The sequence below is a fragment of the Panthera uncia genome (genome assembly GCF_023721935.1).
Source record: "Panthera uncia isolate 11264 chromosome C1 unlocalized genomic scaffold, Puncia_PCG_1.0 HiC_scaffold_3, whole genome shotgun sequence".
Taxonomy (NCBI): domain Eukaryota; kingdom Metazoa; phylum Chordata; class Mammalia; order Carnivora; family Felidae; genus Panthera; species Panthera uncia.
This window is the reverse complement of record NW_026057584.1, coordinates 18,093,848-18,118,363: the sequence shown is the minus strand read 5'-3', so window position 1 is coordinate 18,118,363 and position 24,516 is coordinate 18,093,848. Positions and strand designations below refer to the sequence as shown.

At 51.6% G+C, this 24,516-nt stretch overlaps 1 protein-coding gene and 1 pseudogene across 2 annotated transcripts; one reads left to right on the top strand and one right to left on the bottom strand.

Moving 5' to 3' along the window:
* Nucleotides 1-211: 211 nt before the first annotated feature.
* On the bottom strand, nucleotides 212-8,584 carry LOC125911356 (UBX domain-containing protein 2B-like; annotated as a pseudogene).
* Nucleotides 8,307-24,282, top strand: STK11IP (serine/threonine kinase 11 interacting protein). 2 transcript variants are annotated; one of them, XM_049614801.1, is made up of 25 exons: nucleotides 8,307-8,390; nucleotides 8,558-8,643; nucleotides 11,412-11,617; nucleotides 11,816-11,890; nucleotides 12,186-12,281; nucleotides 12,664-12,771; nucleotides 12,889-12,960; nucleotides 14,041-14,167; nucleotides 14,401-14,504; nucleotides 14,639-14,734; nucleotides 14,970-15,011; nucleotides 15,185-15,325; nucleotides 15,524-15,608; nucleotides 16,182-16,520; nucleotides 16,926-17,131; nucleotides 17,798-17,914; nucleotides 18,016-18,193; nucleotides 19,958-20,188; nucleotides 20,302-20,405; nucleotides 21,372-21,469; nucleotides 21,563-21,741; nucleotides 21,962-22,043; nucleotides 22,258-22,328; nucleotides 22,883-23,130; nucleotides 23,876-24,282. In XM_049614801.1, exons 2-25 carry the CDS (start codon nucleotides 8,583-8,585, stop codon nucleotides 24,023-24,025), a joined length of 3,216 nt encoding a protein of 1,071 aa, XP_049470758.1. In that variant the 5' UTR covers nucleotides 8,307-8,390; nucleotides 8,558-8,582; the 3' UTR covers nucleotides 24,026-24,282. The 2 variants fall into 2 exon arrangements, with proteins under 2 accessions (XP_049470758.1, XP_049470759.1); XM_049614802.1 differs by lacking the exon at nucleotides 14,639-14,734.
* Nucleotides 24,283-24,516: the final 234 nt, after the last annotated feature.

Sequence of the window (24,516 nt, the reverse complement as noted above, 5' to 3'; positions counted from 1 at the left end):
CTGTGTCCAGCTCTGCGCAGACAGTGAGGAGCCTGCCTGGGATTCTCTCTCTCCCTCTCTCTCTGCCCCTATCCCACTCATGCTCTCTCTCTCTCTCTCTCTGAAAATAAATAAACTTTAAAAAAATAAATAAAAGTAATAAAAATAATTTGTTTTAATGTTGAAAGTATTTTCCTTACTAATATGGCACATACTCTTTCCTAGCCTTTAATCAGCTATTTGGAAATGAAGTCATGAGAATAAAGTGAAGACTTGGAAATTCAGGATGAGACTGTGCAATAAAGTCCCCAACATCCAGGAAACTGTCTGGTACACTATTGTATCTTCATATCAAATGACTGTCATCTGCTAACCCAGATTGAATTCTTTTTTTTTTTTTTTTTAATGTTTATTATTGAGAGACAGAGAGACACCGAGCGTGAGCAGGGGAGGGGTAGAGAGAGGGGGAGACATAGAATCTGAAGCAGGCTCCAGGCTCCGAGCTGTCAGCACAGAGCCTGACGCGGGGCTCGAACTCACAAACTGTGAGATCATGACCTGAGCCGGAGCCGGTCGCTTAACCAACTGAGCCACCCAGCCGCCCCTGAATTTTTTTTTTGAAGTAATCTCTAGGGGTGCCTGGGTGGCTAGTGGGTTAAGCGTCCAACACTTGATCTTGGCTCAGGTCATGATCTCATGGCTTGTGAGATGGAGCCCCGAGGGGTGCTGGCAGCTTGGAGTCTGCTTGGGATTCTCTGTCTCTCTCTGTCTCTCTGTCTCTCTGCCCTTTCCCCACTCTCTCTCCCTGTCTCTCTCAAAATAAATAGATAAACTTTAAAAAATAATTCATAAAAAAATAAAAATAATCTGTATGCTCAATGTGGGTCTCAAACTCACGATCCTGAGATCAAGAGTCACATTGTCTACTGATGGAGCCAGCATGGCGCCCCTGGATTTGAATTGCGTTTTGTTGGCCCTGAATCATCAATAAGAACAACTGCATTAAGTATTGACTTCTCCTCCTCTTCTGGGGAAGAAGGTGTACTGACTATCTCAGGTGTAAGGCTTCCAAAGTTTTGCCTTTCTCCACGGAAAGCCTTGAACCTTATTCTAGGCTTTAGGTATTCTTGATCTTGACCATTCTCCATATCCAAATTCACTTGGTCACCATGAACCAGTCACTGAAGTTCCAGGGGAGTCTCTTTTGAAACCTTCTGCCAACAGTAATGTCACTTTAAAGGATTTCTAGTAGAAGCTGCTGAATTTCAAGCATACACGCAGAGTCACCCTTAACAGATTCCAGAAATTGAACATTTGTTGGATCATTGTACGGTTTCAACTCACCATCATCTAAACTGAAACTGTTATTGAAACTGTTTTAAGCAAAATCTGAACATCTTGTGGCTGATTTGGTCTATAGATGTATTCATTCCTTACAAAAGGAATGCCCCAACCTGTACCTTCTACATGCAAATGACTTTTGTTTGTCATCGCTCAAGGCTCACGTGGCTTCTTTCAGAAGGACATCCAATGTTCCCTCGCCTCTTTGAAAAGTTCATTCACAACTTTTCCAGCTGAAAGTTGAATTACATGTGATCTTCTGTACTCATGTTCGTTTGCACAGCACCTTACAGAGAAGTGATGTGGTCAGCACCTTAACCAAGGGAACATATCTTCAATAGCAGGAAAACCTTTGATATAGTCTTCATGGTCTTTTATTTATTTATTTAAAAAAATTTTTTTTTAATGTTTATTTATTTTTGAGACAGAGAGAGACAGAACATGAATGGGGGAGGGTCAGAGAGAGGGAGACACAGAATCTGAAACAGGCTCCAGGCTCTGAGCTGTCAGCACAGGGCCCGACGCGGGGCTCGAACCCATGGACCGCGAGATCATGACCTGAGCCGAAGTCGGCCGCTTAACCGACTGAGCCACCCAGGCACCCCTTCATGGTCTTTTAAAGACTGTAACTTTAGGCCTATCAAATTTGGAAGATTTGTATTTCTGCCCAGGCCAATTTCTTTCTCCCTTCCTTCCTTCCTTCCTTCCTTCCTTCCTTCCTCCCTCCTTCCCTCTCTCTCTCTTTTTCTTTCTTTCTCTTTCTTTCTTTCTTTCTTTCTTTCTTTCTAAATGTTTATTTATTTGTTTTGAGAAAGAGAGAGTACAAGCAGGAGAGGGGCAGAGAAAGATTGGGAGACACAGAATCAGAAGCCAACTCCAGACTCCGAGCTGTCAGCACAGCCATGCAATCACAAAGCCATGAGATCATGACCTGAGCTGGTGGTCACTTAACCGACTGAGCCACCCAGGGGGTCCTGAGTCCAATTTATATCTTGATACATCATCACTTAGGTTGTTTTCAGGTTTCTTTATTTTATTTTAAAAATTTTTATTTATTTATTTTTATTTTAGAGAAAGAAAGCATGAGCGGGGGGAGAGGGGCGGAGGGAGAGAGAATCTTACGCAGGCTCCATGCTTGGCACAAAACGTGACACAGGGCTCAATCTCATGACCCTGGAATAATGAATGACCTGAGCGGAAGTCAAGAGTTGAACACCCAACTGACTGAGCCAGCCAGGCACCCCTGTTTTCAGGCTTCTTTGTAAGGTCTTCACATTCTTATTAAATTCTGCAAATCCTGGGGTGCCTGGCTGGCTCCATCAGTAGAGCATATGACTCTTGATCTCAAGGTTGTGAGTTCAAGCCCTACATTGGGTATGGAGCCTACTTAAAAAAAAAAAAATTTGCAAATCCTGTGTGCTTGGGGGCCTTGGCCCTGTGACCTCCTCTCCTATCTACCCTGTGGGCTAGGCACTGCCCTTGCCCTCTCCAGCCAGCCCTCCCTGCTCTTATCCTTTATTGTTTTTTCTTCCTCCCTCCCTCCTTTGTATATGTGGGCCTATTTTGTCCTACATTTTAGTTTGAATGAATTTACTAAAGTCTTTGCTTACCATTGCTGTTTGCTCCCTCACTTCTTCCTCTTGAATTCATTTTTTTCTTAGTGCTGATCTATCCTCTTTTTTTTTTTAAAGTTAATTTATTTATTTTGAGAGAGACAGAGACAGTGCGAGGGGGAAAGGAGCAGAGAGGGAGAGAGAGAATCCCAAGCAGGCTTTGTGCCGTGAGCATGGAGCCTGACATGGGGCTCAAACTCACAAACTGTGAGATTATAACCTGAACTGAAACCAAGAGTCAGACGCTTAACTGACCGAGCCACCAGGCACCCCACTTTTTTTTTTTTTAATATTTTATTTTTAACTAATCTCTACACCCAACGTGAAGCTTGAACTTACACCCTGAGATCAAGAGTCGTATACTCTACTGACTGGGCTAGCCAGGGGCTTCTACATTAATTTTTATATCCTTCGTATATTTTTATTTTTAACCATTAGGGATGAGAGCAAGAGGCTGCAGCCTGTATTCAGCTTGCAGTCTGGGACTGGAACCATCTCCCCAAAGCACTATCTCTACCATAACACGCATCATGAATATGGTAGGCAGAATAATGGCCTCCTCCCTTCCCTCAAGATGTCTGTGTCTTAATCCCTGGAACCTGTGCAAATAGCACGCTAGATAACAGGGGAGAATTAAGATTTCAGATGGAATTAAGATTGCCAATTAGCTAACTTTACAATATGGAGAGTATCCTGGGTTATCTGGGCGGGCTCAATGTAATCACCAGGGTCCTTAAATGTGGAAGAGGGAGCCAGAAGAGTTAGCACCAGAAGGATGGATGTGAGAAAAGCCCAATTAGCCATTGCTGGCTGTGAAGACAGGAGGGGGCCAGGGAAGTGGGCAGCCTCTGTAAACTGGAAAAGACAAGAACGCATATTCGCCCCTGGAGGCTCCAGAAAAAAACGCAGCCCCACTGCCACCTTTATTTTAGCCCAGTGAGATACATTTTGGACTTCTGACCTTCAGAACAGTAAGGTAACAAACGGGTGCTGTTTGAAGCAACTAAGTTTGGTGTAATTTGTTACAGCAATAGGAAGTGAACACAATGTTGAAATGTGATTGTTGGTGTCTGTCCTTCCACCTCACTGCCAGCTTCTTTAAAAAAAAAAAAATTATGTTTTTATTTTATTTTTGAGAGAGAGAGACAGAGTGAGAGCCGGGGAGGGGCAGAGAGAGATGGAGACAGAATCTGAAGCAGGCTCCAGGCTCTGAGCCGTCAGCACAGAGCTCGACGTGGGGCTTGAACTCACAGACTGAAAGATCATAACCTGAGCTGAAGTTGGACGCCCAACTGGCTGAGCCACCCCTGCGGCCCTCACTGCCAGCTTCTTGAGGACAAGAGCCATACTGTTGTCTCCTTTATTTACACGGAATCCAGCACAGGATCTGGCATATAGTCAGGGCTCAGTAAATATTTGTGGAACCGGTGAAAGAATGAAGACCTGCTTTAACTTTTTGAGGTTCTACTCGGGCTCTGAGATTCCAAAGTGGCCACTGCCTTTCCCTTTCCCCAGGCCCTTGGAGACCCTAAGCCCTTTGATCTCACTTTTCTCTAGTTTCCTTGCCCCATTGATACAAGTTTCCCGTTGCACTACTCCACTTCCAGATTCCTCCCTTGTTGTGGACTCTTCTCTCCAGCTTTGTGTGCAGGAAGAATTGAGATGGAAGGCACGTGTCACATAACGCACCTGACTCTGCCATCAGGCTTATGCCTGAAACCGACGTTTTCTTCTTTTCCAAGATTCTGCTTGCTTTCCTGTCTTCTCCGTAGCTGCCTCCAATCCGGTTTCCTATCCAGCTTCTGATGAGGAATAGAGCTTTCATTTCATCTCTTCCTTTCTGTTTTCTGGATTAACCTCAAGGTTCCCATCTTTCTTCCAGCGCTTCTTAACCCCTCCCCATATGATTCTAGGGGTTTCCGGCAGAGACAATGTAAAGAATTAAGGCACTCTCAAGGACCCCAGGTTTATAAAGCCACTCAGGGACTCCCTCAGTTTATTTTATGGAGCACTGCAAAATCTGCTCAGGCTGGGCTCTTCTAGCTGCTGTTGGGTCACTGCGATATTGTTATTTTGTTACTTCCCTTTCAGTCAGCCATTCTCAGGCCCTGGCTTCTCTAATCTCACGCTGAGCTTGGCTTCTGCTTCTCTGGCTTTCTCTTCATGAGCCTTGTGTTCAGTCTCTCCTGGAACCAGGCTCTGATGGGCTCGCTTGGTCACCGTCTAAAGCAGTGTTCTCATGCCAGACCTCCTGTAATGCTGCTGATTTGTCCCATATGTCTGATTCTGGTAACCGGGCCAATTCCTGGGCAGTCTTTTGTGGCTAGGTCTGGTATCAGAGCCAAGAGAAACAATGTGTGGTAACTTATGTAGAAAGAGCTGCCTCTGACCACTCAATTCTGGGGCCATCGGTGCCAGGCACAGGGCCTCTCTAGCACAAACTCCTTTACCACAGCACTCTTTTTTTGCAGGTGATATTCACACCTCTTCATTCTCTTCCATTTGCCCCCCTTTCCCACTCCATGAAGAGGTTGGTGAAAGAAACAGATCATCCAATTTCACTCTCCCTACCCACAACCCAGTTTCAGGTGTGAAATTTTCATTTTGGAGGAAACCTTAGGTCTCAGTCATCTCATCTGCTGTGGGAGGTTGTAGCACCACAGCAGTGAGGTCTATATCTAGGACAATGGTTCACGTCCTAACCAGGAATCATTACTCCGTTGCCCTGTGGGCTATAGTCTAGGGGCCTGCATGCTCCAAGGTACCAGATACAATCAGGCTTTGGACTAGGACTCTGACGTCTGTATTCTCTGGTAACTAACTTTGTCATCATTTTCTTCTTTTCTTAAAAAAAATTTTTTTTTTAATGTTTATATTTGAGAGAGAGACAGAGGGTGAGCAAGGGAAGGGCAGAGAGGGAGACACAGAATCTGAAGCAGGCTCCAGGGTCTGAGCTGTCAGCACAGAGGCTCGAACCCGAGAACTGTGAGACGGTGACCTGAGCCAAAGTCGGATGCTTAATCGACTGAGCCACCCAGACTTCAGTTTTTTAAAAAAGGTTTTGCCTTGGGGCATCTAGGTGGCTTAGTCAGTTAAAGCGTCTGAACCTTGATTTCGGTCCAGGTCAGGATCTCACAGTTGTGGAGTTCAAGCCCGCCTGGGGCTCTGCACTAAATGCAGAGCCTGCTTGGGATTCTTTCTCTCTCCGCCCCTCCCCCACTCGCGCTGTCTCTCTCTTAAAATAAACTTGAAGAATAAAATAAAAAAGCTTTTGTCTTCCTCAAGGTTCTTAATGGTAGCAATTTACAGAGACACACTCAGACTAATTTAGGCAAAAAAAAAAAAAAAAAAAAAAAAAAATTGGGTAGGAATTCTTTGGAAGGTGGCCAAGGCCTCTCCCGCAGCCTGAGGGCAGAAAGGGGAGTGGGCCTCCCGCGGGGCCTGGAAACAAGAACTGCTTAGTCTTCCCTTGTTGCTTCTCTCAGGGGATGTTTTCCTTTCCCTCCATAGTTCAGTTTTCTTTGCTGCTCTCTGTTCCACTTTCACATTTCTGGGGGGCCAAGGGATGGAGAGCAAATCTGGCTACAGGGGTCTCTCCGTATTAATAGAGCAATTCTCAGAATCTGTGGGCTGGCAAGACACTCCTGAAAGATTTCAAAGCACTGTCAAGTCAGGAATTTCAAAACAATCTCTTTTTTTTTAATTTTTTTTTTAACGTTTTATTTATTTTTGAGACAGGGAGAGACAGAGCATGAACAAGGGAGGGTCAGAGAGAGGGAGACACAGAATCTGAAACAGGCTCCAGGCTCTGAGCTGGCAGCACAGAGCCGGACGCGGGGCTCGAACTCATGGACCGACAGATCATGACCTGAGCTGAAGTCTGCCACTTGACCGACTGAGCCACCCAGGCACCCCAAAACAATCTCTCTTCTTGCCTAAGAGGGTTACCGTTGGCAGTGACAGCTATGGGAGAACCCTCCCTTCCTAGTTCCAGGTGATGGATGAACAGAGACTGACAACCATCATGGCTCTGGGATTAATAATTCGACAAAAATATATTGAGACCCTACTCTTCCTTTGTATACTGCTCTACCGTTCACTACGTGCTTCCACTTACTTCATTTGACTGCCTTTTAGGCTTTTGGCTCAGATCACACAAGTATGTGATAAACGCTAAATTGTCTGGTTTAGAGGCAAAAATTGCCATTTCAAATATTATGTCTTTAGAAAAATAGATCCTTCAAATTTTGCAACTTGAGATAAAGGTAACTATAGTCTCACCCTCAACTGGTAAAGGATTCATTTGATTTTCCTCTGTAGAAAAGGAACTTAAGAAAGGCACTTAATTAAGGCACAACTCTCCCTGAAAAACAAATCGTTACATTTTTCTTTAATCTAGCTCAGTAGTTGATGTCTTTTTTTTTTTTTTTAATGTTTATTTTGAGAAAGAGAGAAAACACAAGCGGGAGAGGGGCCAGAGAGAGGGAGAAAATCCCAAGCAGGCTCTTCCGTGGCGTCAGCGCAGAGCCCCACGCAGGGCTCCATCTCACGAACCTTGAGATCGTGACTTGAGCAGAGATCGAGTCCCAGGCTTAACCAACTGAGTCGCCCAGGCAACGGGAGGTCCTCTTTTGACCAGGAGCAAGGTGAAAGCTGTAATGGGAACTTGGAACCAGGAAAATTCGGCAGTCTTGACAAAATTGGTTACTAATTGAAAGACCTTTGCAGGTAACGTAGCCTCTGTGAACCTGTTTTTTTTTTTTTTTTTTTTTCAAAGCTGGCCTAACAATTTTTATTCACGTGTTACGAGACGGAACGCGGTAAAAACAAGAGACCTGATACACGTGGAGCATTACCAATCTCAGTATGAGAGTCTGACATTGCTGAAGGAAAAAAGGACAGAGTTTGGAGGGACGTTAAGGAAAAACCGTCAAGGGGCACTCCAGAAGTGGCAAATTTGCCAGCTCCCGCTTTCGGCAGATACCAAAAAAACTCCTATGGCGGACTCGCTCTCCTTTAATTGGAAAACAAGTGTTCGCTTTGGCCGAGTCCTTTCCTCACTAAGAGAAAATTCCGTTTCCCAAAACTTTGCTTCCTCGCCCAGTCTGCAAACAACGAGTCAGGTTTGTTTTCCTCACAGGGGCCGCGGCAAGCCGAGTGGAAGTCCCTTGCCGAGCGGAGCCCACGAGTGGGGCGGGGGTGGCGGTGGAGGTGGCGGCTCCCCTTCGGGCGGGGAGGGGCCGGGCCCAGCAGGTCGGAGGCCGAGGGACCGCCCCGTCCGCACCCAGACCCCACCGCCTCCAGCCGACACGTCTGCACGACTTAGGGCGTGGTTTCCGGCAGCGCAGGCAAGCTTTCCGGTTGTCCCGCTTCCCCCGCCTTCCTTCCGGGGCGGGACTTCCCGTCCATTATTGATAGGCGCCGGGCTGCAGAGTTGGTGGAAGGAGCACACAGGAGGTCAGTTTGGGTGGCTAGGTCTTATGCCCCTCGAAAGGGTACCCGGAAGGATACTCTTCCTCGCTCTCTCTCTTACTTTTTTTCCCTGCGAGGTCTCGGCTTGCTCGGACGTCCTAGGCTTTTGATACTACCACCCACCTGAGGCTCTTCCGCTTCCTCTTTCTCAGGCTCCGCCCCCAGCGTCCCGTGGCCATGACGACCGCCCAGCGGGACGCCCTGGTGTGGAAGCTCGCCGGGCTGCTGCGGGAGTCTGGTGAGTTGATCTGGGGGCTGGGGCAGGGTGGGGGTGCGCCCTGCCTTACAGAGACACTCCCCCTAGGAGTCATAGAATTACAGCTGTTTAAGGTCACGAGGGTTCGAGCGTCAGTTCATTTTTTTTATTTCTCTGGGGTTTTTTCTCTGGTGCCATTGCTTACAGTGTCCTTTGTCTTTGACAGTTCAAACCTTAGCCATCCTTCGAGGTTCAACTCCAGTACCACTTTCTCCATGCGTTCTCTGATACTCTCAGAGGAAGGTGATCATTACTTGGCTGTAAGGCTCTGGAGACCAGGGACTAGTATAATCATTGCTGTGTGGCAAGACCCTTAGTATAGTTAAAAGCACGAGGTTTGTTGGAGTCAGATTCACTTGGGTTGGAATCCCAACCCTCTTTCAAACGTGGCGAAGTTAAGTTTTCTGAGCTTCAGTTTTCCTCACCAGCAAAATGGCATAATGATTGTACTTAACTCAAAAAGTTGTTGTCGGGATTCATTTTAATTCATGTAAAGCACTTAGGACAGTGTTTGCATAATATGTAAGGGCTCAAAACTGGTAGCTGTTTTTACTAGAGTTTCTTCTTTCAGGACTTGGGCATGGTGGAGCCACACTGGTTGTTCAGTATGTGGTTGACATTAGTTGTGGTACAACAAGCCTTGGCTTTGAGATCAGACAGAAGTACCAACTTCCTACCACCTATATAATCTCAGTTGATATTCTTTTCTAAGCTCTCATTTTCATATCTGAAAGAGGTGGTCAGTAGTGCTTCTCTTTAGGAGATTTTAAAGAAGTTTAAATGAGGTAACAAAGTTGTCTGTCACATACTACCCAATTCATGTTAGCTGCCTTCTAGCACTCTGTACTCCCATTGATGGTATCTGTGGAATCTCTGTTTGTAGCAGTTTCAGTTTCTGGCTTGTTTTATTAACTGTGTATGTATTTTATCTCTTGTAGACTGGGGGGCTCTTTGAGGGTGGGAAGAGTCTTTGAACCCTGTCTGCATCTATCCTTAGTGTCAAGTACATAGACCATCTTTCAAGTAAGGTTACAGGATTTACTGGTTTGTTCAGACAAATCTGACCTGGTGCTCCAGGGGTTAGGCATGATGGTGTGTGTGTGTGTGTGTGTGTGTGTGTGTGTATATGTATGTATTGCTATAAAGAGGTAGCTAGAGAGAGAGATTTATGGTGATGGAATAGTTTTGTATTTTCATGGTGATGTTGGTTGTAGGAATCCACACCAATGACAGTGGCATAGAACTATACGGATGAACTATACGGATGTACATATATACATCATCAGTTTCCTGTCTTTGATCTCTTACCACATTTACATAAAATGTAACCATTGGTGGAAACTGGGTGAAGGTTATAGAGTACCTGTCTGTAAGATTTTTGCAACATCCTTTGACTCTGTCCTTGTTTTTATTTAAAATATTTGTTTATTTTTGAGAGAGAAAGAGGGAGAGCATTTGTGTGCAAATAGGGGAGGAACAGAGAGAGAGAGACAGAATCCCAAGCAGGCTTCACGCTGCCAGGGCAGAGCCTGATCCAGGGCTTGAACTCACGAACCGTGAGATTATGACCTGAGGTGAAATTAAGAGTTGGACACTTAACCAACTGAGCCACCTAGCACCCCTATATCTTGGTTTAAAAAAAAAAAAAGTAAAAAAAAAAATTTCTCTGTGCCTACCTCATAGCTATACTTTTTTAGGTGCAGTGATGGGTACCAAGGTGATCAAAAGATGCCCTCAAGGATGACAGTCTCGTTAGAGCAGTTTTAGCATAGAGATCAAGAATAGTACCAATGCTATAATGAGCGGTTATTCTTTTTATGACGTGCATTTTAGGATTGTTTGAAAGTTTCTGCAAGTGTGCCTATATTTCAATCAGAAAAAGAAGTAAAGATGAAACCAACACCTGGGGCACCTGGCTGGTTCAGCGGTGGAGCATGTGACTCTTGATCTTGGGGTCATGGGCTTGAGCCCCATGTTGGATGTAGAGTTTACTTAAAAAAAAAGAAAAAAGATGAGACACATTACCAGCTTTTATGTAAAATGAATGATTATGGTCTAAAAGTACAGCAGTGTGACACAGTGAGAAAGAAGCCTGCCTGGAGGAGGTAGGTCTCAAGCTGAGCAGAGTGGAAGGGAATATCAGAAAACGAGGAAGCTGTGAACCACGCTGACTGTATTCCCAGCATCGTGAGTAGGCCAGACTCTCTTGAGCAGATGGTGAAAGAAAATTTGGAAAAGTCGGTTGGATGTAGTGACACGATTTCATATTTCAGGCTGAAGAGTTAGGACTTTTTGGGAAGATAGAGGGGAGCCATTGAAGACTTTTGGGCGGGGGAGGAGATAGTATGATCCTGGCAGTGGGAGATTACAGTGTGGATTGGACTGCGTGTATCCTGGGGTCGCAGAGTCTTAGGATAAAGGGAAAGACCCTTTTTTTTTTTTTTTTTTTTTTTTTTTTCAACCGTTTTTTATTTATTTTTGGGACAGAGAGAGACAGAGCATGAACGGGAGAGGGTCAGAGAGAGAGGGAGACACAGAATCGGAAACAGGCTCCAGGCTCCGAGCCATCAGCCCAGAGCCTGACGCGGGGCTCGAACTCACGGACCGCGAGATCGTCGCGGGGCTCGAACTCACGGACCGCGAGATCGTGACCTGGCTGAAGTCGGACGCTTAACCGACTGCGCCACCCAGGCGCCCCAGGAAAGACCCTTTTGTTATGCTCTCCTTCCTGTCCGCCCCTTTCCCTGCAGGTGATGTGGTCCTGTCTGGCCGTAGCACTCTGAGCCTGTTGACTGGCACCCTGCAGCAGCTGAGCCACGTGTTTGAGCTGCACCTGGGACCATGGGGCCCTGGCCAGACAGGCTTTGTGGCTCTGCCCTCTCATCCCGCCGACTCCCCTGTCATCCTCCAGCTTCAGTTCCTCTTCGATGTGCTGCAGAAAACTCTTTCACTCAAGGTCCTGGGGTGGGAATTGGGTAGGATGTACACAGGGCCCAAGAGCTGGGGGTGGGTACATGGGTGCAAGAAGTCTGCAGGGCCCAGATCGAGGAGATGTGAGAGCTGTGGGTGGCTATACCCAGGAGGAGAGGTTAAGGAAAGGGAGATGTGCTGGCCTCAGTGACATGAGTGGTTTTTTCGTTTTGTTTTGTTTTAGCTGGTACATGTCCCTGGTTCTGGCCTCCCAGGGCCCATCAAGATTTTTCCCTTCAAGTCCCTTCGGCATCTGGAGGTATGGAGTGTTGGATGCTGGCACACAAAACCCAGCTTGGGACAACCTTTTGGGAATGGAAAAAGAGAGACGGCCTCTTTGGCCGGGGGTGGGGGGGGGTGGGGGCAGGGGGGCAGGCCTGAGTGTGCCCATTGCTCTGTGGCAGTGTGACATCTGTCTCGTGTAACGGTTCCCTGAGTCATAGTTGGCCTTGTCGACTTTTCCCTCCCTGTAAAAGGAGGGAAAGTGAGGTGAAGCGTCTGCCTTTTGTGAAGTTTTGTCTCCCTCCTTCCCGCCCTCCTTTTCTCCACCGCAGCTCCGAGGTGTCCCCATCCATTGCCTTCGTGGCCTCTGTGGCATCTACTCCCAGCTAGAGACCCTGATTTGCAGCAGGAGCATCCAGGCATTAGAGGTAAGGAGAATGAAGGCTGGGCCAGGATGCCCTGTTCTGAGGGACATAGAGGACCAAGCTCTGACACTCCCTCTTTTTTGCAGCCTTCCCTGCCTCCTGCTTCCCTCTGGACAGTGTCCTTGCCCCCTTTGCTCTGCTCCCAGAGCACTATGTATCTGTTTATATGTTTATGGGCACACCTACCCTCTTGTATTCAATATTCCCATGTTTGTCTCCCCATTCTCCCCACAATGAACTCCTGGGGGCAGGGCCCTGGGCTTTCTTTCAGTCTGCCTCTGCAGACCGACTTTAGTATATAAAGAACGAATGAATGGCTGGGAGACAGCGTGGCCTTGCATTGGGGAGGAGGGGACAGTGGCGGTAATGGAGCACCCTGTCTCAGGAGCTCCTCTCAGCCTGCGGTGGTGACCTCTGCTCTGCCCTGCCTTGGCTGGCTCTACTCTCTGCCAACTTCAGCTACAACGCACTGACTTCTTTAGACAGCTCCCTGGTGAGTGCCTGAGAGGGAAGGGAATTCGGGGAAGGACAGGGACAGGCCCTTAGGGAGGAGGGCCAGCTGGTTGCGTGGAGGTGTCTGATTCTCTGCTGCTTTTCCCATGCCCCCCAGCGTCTCTTGTCAGCTCTGCGCTTCCTGAATCTGAGCCACAATCAAGTGCAGGACTGTGAGGGCTTCCTGATGGTGAGTATGGACAGGCTGGTTGGGGCTGGCACCACATGGGTCTCTGATTCTGCTCTGATTCTCTCTCCTGGACCTGCTTTTGCTCCCACCTTCGTCTTGTCCCCCGCCTTCCCCCAGGTGGGGCTGCATCCTGGAGGCAGTACTGTTTGAGAACTCAGGCTCTAGCATAAGACAGGCCAGCATTCAAATCTCAGCTCCTAATCCTTGTGTGATTTGGGACAAACTAACCTCTGAGTTTCTTCACCCATCAAGCAGAAGTCATAGGAGTACCTGCTTGTGTAGTATTACCGTGGGTGCGAAGGTTGTGGGATGTTGCTCAGCCTATGCCTAGCTCAGAAAAGATGGCTTCGGGAAGATGGTGAAGAGCCTTCTCCCGCATCTCATAGTCAGGGGTAGCCAAAGTCAGACACTAGTTAATGTGGTGAGAACAGACTTTAATCTGTAACGCACCATTGGAGTAGTAATAAGCTATCGTGGAATGTAATCAGCAGTAAAACTATTTTAGTTGGTAGTAAACTTCAGCGTGAACTGAATTCCAATTCAGTTTGTGCAGAGATTACTGGGACCTTTAAAGGGAGAGTGAGGGAATGGGGCCGGGGAAGACAGGGGCTTGAGCAGATTGTCTCCAGTTAGTTTGCTCAGATCAAGAAAGTAGAAATGTACAGAAAGCAGGAAGGGGGCATTGGTCCATATGAAACCCATCTGGGTCTGGGTTTGCTAACCAGTGCTTGCCAGAGTTAACTTCCTACCTTCCCACAGAGGCTGGGACACAGGGGCTGTATCTTCAGGCATTGGCTGCAACAAACTAAATTCTCCTGGCAGCCTGGAGTTTCTCTAGGACGGAACGGAAGGGGGTTGGAGTCGTCTTCCCAATGATGTGACCTTGAGCTATTAGGAACTATGCCAGTATTTGTTCAAGTCTGTTAACGTGGTGCGGGGAGGGGGGTGGAGGACTGGATGAATCATTTGTGCTGAGAGTACGCAGTCTTTATAGGCCAAGGTTGAGGCCTGCTTGAAGGCTCAGAGGAGCCCGGCTAGAGTCTGGTCAAGGAGAGAATCTTTGTCACCAACCCCTCTCAGGACTTGTCTGAGCTCTGCCATCTGGACATCTCCTATAACCACCTGCATATGGTGCCAAGAATAGGACCCTCAGGGGCCGCTCTGGGGACCCTGATACTGCGAGGCAATGAGCTCCGGAGCCTGCAGGGTGAGTGGGAGTTTGGGGAGGGCAGTGGGGGGCCAGAGAGTAGGCGGGGGCACACAGGGTTTTAGGGGCAATGTGAGACCGAGAGTGGTCCGGGAACCGCATGCCTCCAGGGCCTCATGTGGGTCTACGGGTAGGTCTGAGATGCCCAGGCTGGTCTTTCCGCTGCATGTCCCCCAGCACCCTGCCCCCTGAACTCACCCACCTGTCCTTCCTCCCTTCTCATCTCTACCCAGGCCTGGAGCGGCTGAGGAACCTGCGGCACCTGGATGTGGCGTACAACCTGCTAGAAGGACACAGGGAGCTGTCCCCGTTGTGGCTACTGGCTGAGCTCCGCAAGGTGAGTCTTGAGCGTTTCCGGGACTTGGGAGCCAGCTGTGCGCCTCTCCCTCCCTCCTGGGCTGATTTGGTGAGTGCCCTTCCTCACTCAGGGAGGCCTGAGGCCCATCTCAGTCTCCCCTTCCTGCTCTTCAGCTCTACCTGGAGGGGAACCCTTTGTGGTTCCACCCTGCGCATCGGGCGGTCACTGCCCAGTACTTGTCACCCCGTGTCAGGGATGCTGCAGCCGGCGTGAGTAATCTTCTCACATCCGCTCTGCTGTCCCTTTCTTGCCTGGTCCTGCCCTCGCCCCCTTGTGCCTCTTTCTACCCCATCCTTGGGTGAGGGGCCATAGCCCCGGACTCTCTGCTTGTTACGCTGTTGCCCCTCGCTGAGCCTAGTGGTCCCTGGGCTGAAGGGTTTCCCTGCGTGGGCAGGCAGGAACTCTACCACCAACACGACCCCCTCCTCTTTTGTCTTTGCTCAGTTCCTTCTCGATGGGAAAGTCTTGTCACTGACTGACTTTCAGGTTAGTATGCTGGGAGCTCTGGGAATAGGATTGGTTTGGGAGGACATGAGGGGTCCCAGGGTAGGGGTCTTTCTGGGAAGCTGCAAAGTAGGGCCTGTCCTCTGGCTAGCCTGGCAGGGCAGAGGTGTACCTCTGGCTCCAACCTTTCTGTCCTTCCTGTTGTCACACCCCAGCTCTCCACATCCTCCAGCTCCATGGCTCCACCTGTGCTCTGGCCAGCAGGGAGTACTGTTGAAACCTCAGGTGGCCCTGACTTGAGCGACAGCATCTCCTCTGGGGGCGTTGTGGCCCAGCCCCCACATCGTAAGGTTAAGGTAAACGGTGTCCTAGGCTGCCTTGTGCTGGGGTTGAGTCCCTTTAATGGGTGCTCTGGTTTATCGATGGGCTGAAAATAGTAAGGCCTCGTCCTTGGTTGTGAGTGGGGCTTTCTGGGTAGGTTGGGTGGGTGGCCGTGGATGGCAGGGTGGGAATCCCTGGCTTTCATAGAGCATGGGCCCTCTGTCCACCTTCAGAGCCGAGTCCGTGTGAGGCGAGCAAGTATCTCAGAACCCAGTGATACAGACCCAGAGCCCCGTACTCTGGACCCCTCCCCGGCTGGTAAGTCCGCCATGCTCCCAGCTGCCCTTGCCCAGTCCTGTCTTCAGTGTCCTGTCCCAGTCTTCTCGGTAGAACGATTCTGTCTGTGGTGGAGCACAGCATTATAGAGGGCCTCGTAGGCTTTCCTCTTTCTTTCTAATTTAGGGAAAGGAGAAGAGACCACTCCTGGGCAGCATTTTCCAAGGTGTTTTTCAAGGAACGTGAATTTTGTAGGCTGTCGAAAGGTCACTTGATGACTAGATTCCGTGGGAACTTCTGGGCTAACCAAAGTCAAATAGACGTCCTTCTTCTAGGACGTCTCAGGACCTCCAGGGTGCCCCCTTGTATCTCGAATCTCCCAAACAGTGGATGTTGTGTGGTTCCGAATTGCACACGACCACAGGTGTTCTACAGAACACGCTTCAGGACACGCTGCTGAGGGGAAGCCTTTAGTTTCCCCCTGATGCCCAGCCCCTATTAACATTACACACCCGTTTACTTCACTGTGAGGAAGAGTTGCAGAAGAGGTCGGGCTCGGCGCGGGTTGTGGTGGGGGCGTGGGCTTGCTCAGTGGTGCTCTCCCCACTGGCCCAGGGCAGTTTGTGCAGCAGCATCGGGAACTTGAACTCATGAACAGCTTCCGGGAACGGTTTGGCTGTGACTGGCTACAGTATAGGAATCACCTGGAGACCTCTGGGACCCCGGTTCTGGCTGCCTCCCAGACCCCTGCCCTCAGCACTCTGTGCCCAGACACCCTGAGCCCAGGGTCCGTGCCTGGGCCTCCCTGCCCAGAGAAGGAATCACAGCAGGAAATGGCAGAGGAGGTCAGGCTACGGCCGGAGCCCCGGGAAGAAGAGGTGGTGGAGGAGCTGGTGAAGGAGGAAGAAGGAAAGGAGGAAGACGAGGAGGAGCAGGAGCAGAATGAAGTGGAGGGTGAGTTGTGAGCGTTCAGTGCCCGTCAGGGAGACGGGGCCCGGTGCTGGTGGCGTATCTGGGAGAGTTAGGAAAACCCAGACTGGGGATAGCTCACCCCTGCAGTCTTTCTTCATGTTTATTTTTGAGAGAGAAACAGAGGGCGAATGGGAGCGGGGCAGAGAGAGAGGGAGACCCAGAATCGGAAGCAGGCTCCAGGCTCCAAGCTGTCAGCACAGAGCCCAATGTGGGGCTCGAACCCACGGACTGTGAGACCATGACCTGAGCCAAAGTCGGACGCTCAACCGACTGAGCCATCCAGGCGCCCCTGGCTTACCCCTCTTGGATGGAAGGCCACCCCTTGGGAGGGCAGAGTCAGGGATACCTCTCTCTTCTTATGGGGCTGCTCCCCTGATCTCTCCTCAGCGGAACTGTGTCGCCCCATGTTGGTGTGTCCCCTGGAGGGGCCTGAGGGCATGCGGGGCAGGGAATGCTTTCTCCGGGTCACTTCTGGCCACCTGTTTGAGGTGGAACTCCAAGCGGCCCGGACCCTGGCACGGCTGGAGCTCCAGAGTCTAGAGGCGGCTGAGGTGGAGCCCGAGCCTCGGACCGGGAGAGAAGCGGTGCTCGAGGTGAGCGGTGGTGTTAGGGGTCCTGGAAGAGGGGCTGGGCTTTTTGCAGGAGCCGACTCGGACAGCATGGCTGTTGGGTGCCAAGCACCGGGACTGCGAGTTTCCCACAGTCGCTCGTTGGCTCTTGGAGCAGAAGAGGGAAGCTGCGGGGGCAAAGGCATGGCCCCAGGCAGCCTGGGAGGCTGGGCTGCTGAGCTGGAGTGTGGATGCAGCAGGAGCATTTTCATGACATCCAGAGCTACTGTTGTCTGCCATGCTGTCAGTATAACCGGAATCCCTCTGGTCCACTCTCTACTCTCTCTTCCTTTTTCTTTTCTTTTCTTTTCTTTTCTTTCTTTTTCTTTCTTTTCTTTTCTTTTCTTTTCTTCTTTTCTTTCTTTCTTTCTTTCTTTCTTTCTTTCTTTCTTTCTTTCTTTTTTAACGTTTTTATTATTTGTTTTTGAAAGAGACAGAGACACAGTGTGACTGGGGGAGGGGCAGAGAGAGGGAGACATGGAACCTGAAGCAGGCTCCAGGCTCTGAGCTGTCAGCACAGAACCTGCTGTAGGGCTCGAACCCACAAACCATGAAATCATGACCTAAGCCAAAGTCGGACGCTTAACCGACTGAGCCACCCAGGCGCCCCTTCTCTACTCTTTTCTACCCAGTCCCCCTCTTTGTGTGCAGGGCTCAGATCCGCTCCCCAGGGCCCCTGTCCTTGTTCTGCGTTTCTCCTATATTTGCCCTGACCGGCAGCTGCGTCGATATGTGGTGCTGGAGCCCGATGCCCATGCAGCTATCCAGGTAATGGGGCCCGGAGTGAGGCCCAGGAGGCTGGGGAAGGATTGGGAGGTCAAGGGCCAGGGTCCATTGCTCACAGCTGCTTCTGGCCAACCCTGTATCAGGAGCTGCTTGCCGTGTTGACCCAAGCAGCCACCACGGCTCAGTGTCAGCTTGGGGAAGCAAGAGACCCGCTGAGGGGCAGACTCCAGTGTCTACGTTGTGGCCATGAGTTCAAGCCAGAGGAGCCCAGGTTGGGATTAGACAGTGAGGAAGGCTGGAGGCCTCTGTTCCAAGAGACAGGTACGGGCCCTGCCCTTGGCCTTCCTGCCCACACCTCTCCCACCATTTCAGAGACAGTGGCTTTGAGGGAGGGAGTGTGGAGGGGGAACCCCAGGGAAGGGAAGGAATTGGGACCAGCTTTTCTGCCTGGAGAAAAATAGACTCATCTGTCTGATACATTTATAAAAAAAAAAAAAAAAAAAGAAAAGAAAAAGAAAGGAAGAAAGAAAAGGAGCAAAAAGAGAAATTATATTCTTTCTTTTTGAAAGTCAGGAAATACAATCTCTGAAACTATTTAAACGTACTCATTATTTTTTCATAACTTGAAGCCTCTTTCCACTTTTTCTGGCTAATATTTAGAAACTGCATAAAAGCTCCTGAGTTCTCACTGCAGTATTGGGTGTAGTGCTGTCCTCTGAGTGTGTTTGGCTGTTGAGTAAGATGCTGTGGGAGTTGGCTGAGATTGTCCTTCCTTGGAAGGACTGACCTTGGAAGCTACTTCATATCGAGTGGTGCCTCATGGCATCTTTTCACACTGTGTTCTTTAAAGGGAGAGATTTTTTCCACTGTAGATCAGTCAAAAAGCTATGTCTTTGAAGACATTAAAGAAGAAAGAAATATTCTTGATAACGTCTGTGTTGAAACGTATGACTTTTAGTAGCCACTTTTTTCTTCTTGGCAGCGGGTAGAGCAGAGGTTTAAAGTTTATTGAGAAAATAGACCCCTTTCCACCCCCCTCTCTAAACCTCCCTCCCCAGAGGCCCAGAAGTACAATGTATACAGTGGAAAGAGCCCCATCCCCTCTAAGACCTTTCTGTGCTCCACAGGGTCACGTGGCCCCTGGGGTCCCTTCAGTGGGTCATTATTATTGAACGTTCCTGTGTGTTACGTCTTCTTTTTATTTGAGCCTTGGTTACCTCATCTAAACAAAGAAGGGAGTGAACTTGTCCTCTGTACTGTTAGGAGATTTAAATGTGACAGAAAGACGCCAGGCACAGTGTCTTGCACAAAGCATAGGTCCCCGTAAATGGTAGCTACCACCGCTAGCCTCAGCTCCACGGTCTCAGTCCAGGCACATTCAGTTATTAGATCGTTGCTTTCCTCATTTGCAAAATGGGGTCGGGAGAGTTTTGATTCTGTCGTCAAAAGTTCTAGCGTATGCCCAGCACGCTATAGCTGCTCAAGGAATGTTTTTTCTCTTGCTGCCGATCCCTGACCTGGGTTCTTTACCTGGTCCGTTCACCCATCCCGACAACTCTGTGAGATAGGCACTGTCATCGCCCTCCCGAAGAGGAACCGGGCTCAGGGAGCTTAGGTGACTTGTCATAATTGCCTAGATGACAGCCGTTAAGTGACAGAGTCTGGAATTGGACCCATACCTGGCACCCTGCCTTCCTGATCTGTTGATTTGGAGCTTTCAGACGTGGCTGGTGGAGCATCAGAGCACATGACCAGCCTGAGGCTGTGGGAGGGGACCAGAGCAGGACCTGGCTGAGTTTGGTCCTCTCTGAGAAGGCCTCAAATCAGAAGGTGGGGTCCATTTTGAGGAGGTTGCAGGCCATGGGTCTGGGTTTGCTGCTCCCTCACCGGGATGGAGGGTGGTTAACAGGCCTGTAGAGGGAGTGGGGAGAGGGGCGTTGGGAATGGTAGGAGTGTATGAAGCTGGAGATATCGGCCAGGGGGAGTCCAAGAGGGGGTGGGGAACATTATGAGTGTGGTAGGGGATTGTGACACTGTGGGGCGGGGGGGATGGTTCACAGGGACTGTGCCCATCCTTCCTTCCAGAATCTCCTGCTGTATGTCCAAACTGTGGTAGCGATCATGTGGTTCTCCTGGCTCTGTCCCTGGGGACCACCAACAGGGAGCACAGGGAGGGAGAGCAATCGCCAGCTCCCTTGCAGTCCACCAGCACTGTCTGTGACCCTTCTGACCACAGTGACCACAGCGACAGGGCCGACCCGGCCCCATCTCAGGCACCAGTCTCCCGAGATCACCACAGTTGGAGCCTCAGTCCCCGTGAGTAGAGGTGAAACGAGACAGGGGTGGTGTTTGCGGGAGGCAGGAGGTGCTGCCGGGGAGCCGGGACGGCGCTGTGGCAGTCAAGGCTGACGGCCCACTGCTGCCCCCAGCCCCTGAGCGCCACGGCCTCCGCTCCGTGGACCACCGACTCCGGCTCTTCCTGGATGTTGAGGTGTTCACCGATGCCCAGGAGGAGTTCCAGTGCTGCACCAAGGTCTGCGCCAGCCCGGCACTGCCCCGCGCCTCTCACTGACCAGAGTGTCCACTCGCTGCCAGCGCAGCAGATCGTGTCAGGGCAGTGGTTCTGGAAGCACCGGGTCCGGTTCCCGGTTTCAACTCCAGCGGTCACGTGCAGCGTGGCTGTGGTATCGGAGTCTCAGTTGTTACCGCTCTGCAACGGGGGTAGCAGGGCCTGCCTTACAGAGCGTGGTGGCATCAGTGAGGGCCCGCGTCACAGCTGCCTAGCACAGCACCTGGCGCCTGAGGGGGACCTCCCGTTGCTGTTGTAGATCTACGATGTCACTGGTTCCTCTGTGAGCATCTAGCATGTGCAGGACACTAAGGGTCTAGGGTGAATCGGTGTCGCCAGCCGTCTTACGTTGTGGTGTGAGAAACCTGATGGTCTGGAAAGGGCTGGGATCCGGCTAAGTGAGGGAGCCTCTCTTTGGGGAGCCGATCTGAGGTGTAATCCGGGTCTTGAAAAAGGAGTTACAGAGTAGGAGGTGAGGATCTGGGGGGAGGAAGCAGCACGTAGGTGGGGGCCTGAGAGAGGAGCTAGTGCGTGGGGAAGACTGCTGTCGGGGCAGCAGGAGGAGGGGGCGGGAGGGGGCGGGTGTCCTGAGAGGAGTCTGAAGAGGGAGGCAGGGGTCAGTTGAGGGGCAGCCTCAAGTGCCCGCCAAGGGGATTGGACCCGATCCCAAGGGCCGCAGGAGCCCTGAGGCAGGGGAGTGGCAGTCTAGTTTGCTTTAGGACGGTCCGGCGGGGTGTGGAGGGTGGGCCAGAGGGGGCACGGTGCCAGGCAGGGAAACCCGCTGAGCCCAGCTGAGGGTCAGGGTGCAGGGGGGTGGGGCCAGGGTGCGTGAGCACCGGGGGGAGGGTTGAGCACAGCGAACCTGTTCTCAGCCTGGCAGCCTCCTCCCTGGTCCTCCCTTGCTTCTCATTAATTTTCCCTGCTCCTCAGGTGCCCGTCGTGTTGGCAGGCCACCCTGGGGAGTTTGTGTGTCTTGTGGTGGTGTCTGACCACAGGCTTTACGTGTTAAAAGTGACAGGGGAGATAAGGTGAGCGAGCGGGGCCACCAGGGTCAGGGCGGGGCCCCCTTGGGTCTCACGCCACTCACTCTTCGCCACCGCTTTGGCCCTGCCTCTCCTCAGCGGGCCTCCGGCTAGCTGGCTACAGCCAACCCTGGCCGTCCCCCTGCACGACCTGAGTGGCCTCGAACTGGGGCTGGCAGGACAGAGTCTGCGGCTGGAGTGGGCTGCCGGGACAGGCAGCTGTGTCCTGCTGCCCCGCGATGCCAGACATTGCCGGGCCTTCCTAGACGAGCTCACCGGTGAGAGGGGGGGAGAGGGGGAAGGGAGGTGCAGGGAGGGCAGGTGGGGGCTGCCCGTGTCTGGCAGCCGCAGTGGAGACAGATGGGTACTGGGACTCGTCCCTTGTAGAGGTTTCTGAAATCTAGAGATCGTGAGAACGGAAGGTGTTGAGAGGCGGAGAGGGTGGGGTGGAAGAGGTGGGGTCGCTGAGGTTCCCTGTCCCTGGCCGGCTCGGTCCAGATGTCTTGCAGGCTCTGCCTCCTGCCTGGAGGAGCAGTGTCAGCGCCACAGAGGAGGAGGTAACCCCGGAGCACCGCCTCTGGTGAGTGGATAGGAGACCGAGGCCGGGCTCGGTGGCCCATGCGGCCGCTCTTGGAGCACAGGCCCTCTCCACCAGCTCCGGCTGCGGTTAGGCCCTGAGCACCTGGGCCTGCCACCTGCCCTCATGCCTGCACCCCCCTGACCCAGCTCTGGTCCCTCCTCCCTGCCCCTCTCAGTATTTTCTGCCCCCCTCGCTGACCACACCTTCTCCCCAGGCCTTTGCTGGAGAGGGGCTCTTCCTCGGAGCCTCCCCTGTTCTTCTACCTTCGGGTGTTCCTGGTCGAAGGTAAGGCTTCGGTACCTCATCTTGTCCAGGCCGCTGGCTACGCAGGCTACGCGCACCTCCCCCCCCCCCCCCCCCCATACCTCTCATGCCGTGGTAGCAATTTTCAGCTCCTGGAATCCAGACTTCCTCTCACTCACAGGCACACCCAAATGACAGCCTCAGTCTTCCCGGCCTCTCTGAGGGGGGCCAGGAGGTTTCCTGGGTCCTCAGTTGCTCAGAGACCTTTGCTTCCGGGTATGGGCTTTCTATGAAGTGGAGCCTATTGGCTGGGTCTGCTCCACCTCATCCTGTCAGAGGAGGCGAGTGGATCTTTCTTTCTGAGTGGGGTGGGTGGTGGGGCAGGTTCCCTTTGTCTTGGGCCTCAGGTTTTGGAAGCTAGAGATGCCTGGAGTTTGGAGAAGGGAGGGCCCTGGCCTCCAGGGGCACAGGCTGCCCTCTGACCACCTCAGCAGGGTGTGGTTCACTCCTCTCAAGCACACTGGGATGCTGCCCCAGGGATCTGGGCTCCTCTGCGGCTTTCCACCCTGGGCCTCGCCCTGTCTCTTTCCCTCTAGGCCCTGCAACCTGCCCTGTGTCCCTGTTGATGACTCTGTCCACCCTGTACCTGTTAGAGGAGGACGTTGCAGGGTCCCAGGCAGAGCCTCCTCTTCCAGCACCATCTGGTGAAGCTTCTGAGAAGTTCCTGCCCTTGGGGCTGGGCCCTTCTGTGCATGTCAGGGAGCAGTGGCCACTCAGCAGCCTGAGCTCGGTGCTGCTGTATCGCACGGCCCCGGGGGACCTGCGACTGGTCTTCTATGACGAGGTGTGTGTGTGTGTGTGTGTGTGTGTGTGTGTGTGTGTGTGTGTGTGCGCGCGCGCGCGCGTGTGAGAGAAAGAGAGAGAGAGAGAGAGATGAGGACGGGGGTGGTGGGCAGTGTGGGAAATGAGTCTAGGAGGGCTGGGCATTGGAGGCAGTGTGGATGTGATGGGCAGTCATGCTGGAGGGAGCATGGAGAAGTGGGGTGCAAGGAACTGGGAGGCTCGCTGGGTGTCTGGATCAGCAGCAGGTAGAGGCGGGGGAGACAGCCACGGAAACCCCATGGACCTGGAGCCTGGCTTTGTGTTGCCTGGGAAGCCTTTCATGATGCACCGGCTGCTGCTTGGAGTTCGTGTTCGATTGGGCCCCAGTGCCAGCCATCTGGTTTTCACAGCCTCTGTGGGAGGAGTACTCTCATTAGGCCTATTACAGATGGAGAAACTGAGGCTTGGGGACATTAACTTACTTGCCTGGGTCACAAGTGGTAGATGCAGAAATTGAACTCCAGCCAATTCCTTGGAATTGACTCCAGAACTTCTATTCTGAAAAACGGTGGATTAAAAGAACAAGATAGTAAATGTGAAAGCCTTCTGGGGGGCCTCCAGTAAGTGTTGATTGTGTTCTGTTTAAAAAGCTCAAAGTCAGGGTCTCCTACAGGGAGTGACACAGGCTTGGGGAAGGAAAGACGTCTTTGAGTCGAGGGGCGGTGGGTCCTCTGTGAGCCTCACCTCACCGCTACTTTGTCTGCCAGGTGTCCCGGCTGGAGAGTTTTTGGGCACTTCGGGTTGTGTGTCCTGAGCAGCTGACGGCCCTGTTGGCCTGGATCCGGGAGCCCTGGGAGGAGTTGTTTTCCATCGGACTCCGGACTGTGACCCAGGAGGCTCTAGATCTTGACCGGTGAGGCTTCCTTGCCGACCCCGCTTTGGCCTTAGGAGCCACGGCTGCAGACTGTCTCTCCAGACTCTGGCTGTGGACTTCTCCAGCCTTTGGATGCTCAGTGAGGCCCCAGAATGACCCAGGAAAGGGTCATCTCACCCAAGGGAAGGGTGAGAGAAGTTGCCTGGCCTGGTCTGGCCCAAGGGGTCAAGCTAAGTGGTCAGTAGGAACGTGTCTCCTGCACAGTGTCTCAGGTATCAATAAATTGTTTCCATTCCAGAGGCCTTGGAGGTATTGACATGTGTCATTCATGCAGCCTGTCGCTCCTTTCTCTCTTCTAACAGAAACTACCCCACCCATAGCTCTCCCTCAGTGGACAGCGCAAGCAGCCTTGCTTTTTCTGTGAGACCCCATCTCCAACCCCACTCTGCCCTGGCTGATGGGAGCAAGTAGGACCCCTGACTCATGGGCCCCAGTCCTCAGCCAGTAGTGCCTGTTACGGGGCCTGATGTGGAA

What these genes read in the sequence shown, in the direction of transcription:
- STK11IP (XM_049614801.1), top strand. Translation starts at nt 8,583, where the DNA reads ATGACGACCGCCCAGCGGGACGCCCTGGTGTGGAAGCTCGCCGGGCTG. An exon ending in ACTGTGAGGGCTTCCTGATG is followed by an intron (nt 12,961 to 14,040) that starts GTGAGTATGGAC and finishes AACCCCTCTCAG; the next exon opens with GACTTGTCTGAGCTCTGCCA. An exon ending in TGTCACTGACTGACTTTCAG is followed by an intron (nt 15,012 to 15,184) that starts GTTAGTATGCTG and finishes GTCACACCCCAG; the next exon opens with CTCTCCACATCCTCCAGCTC.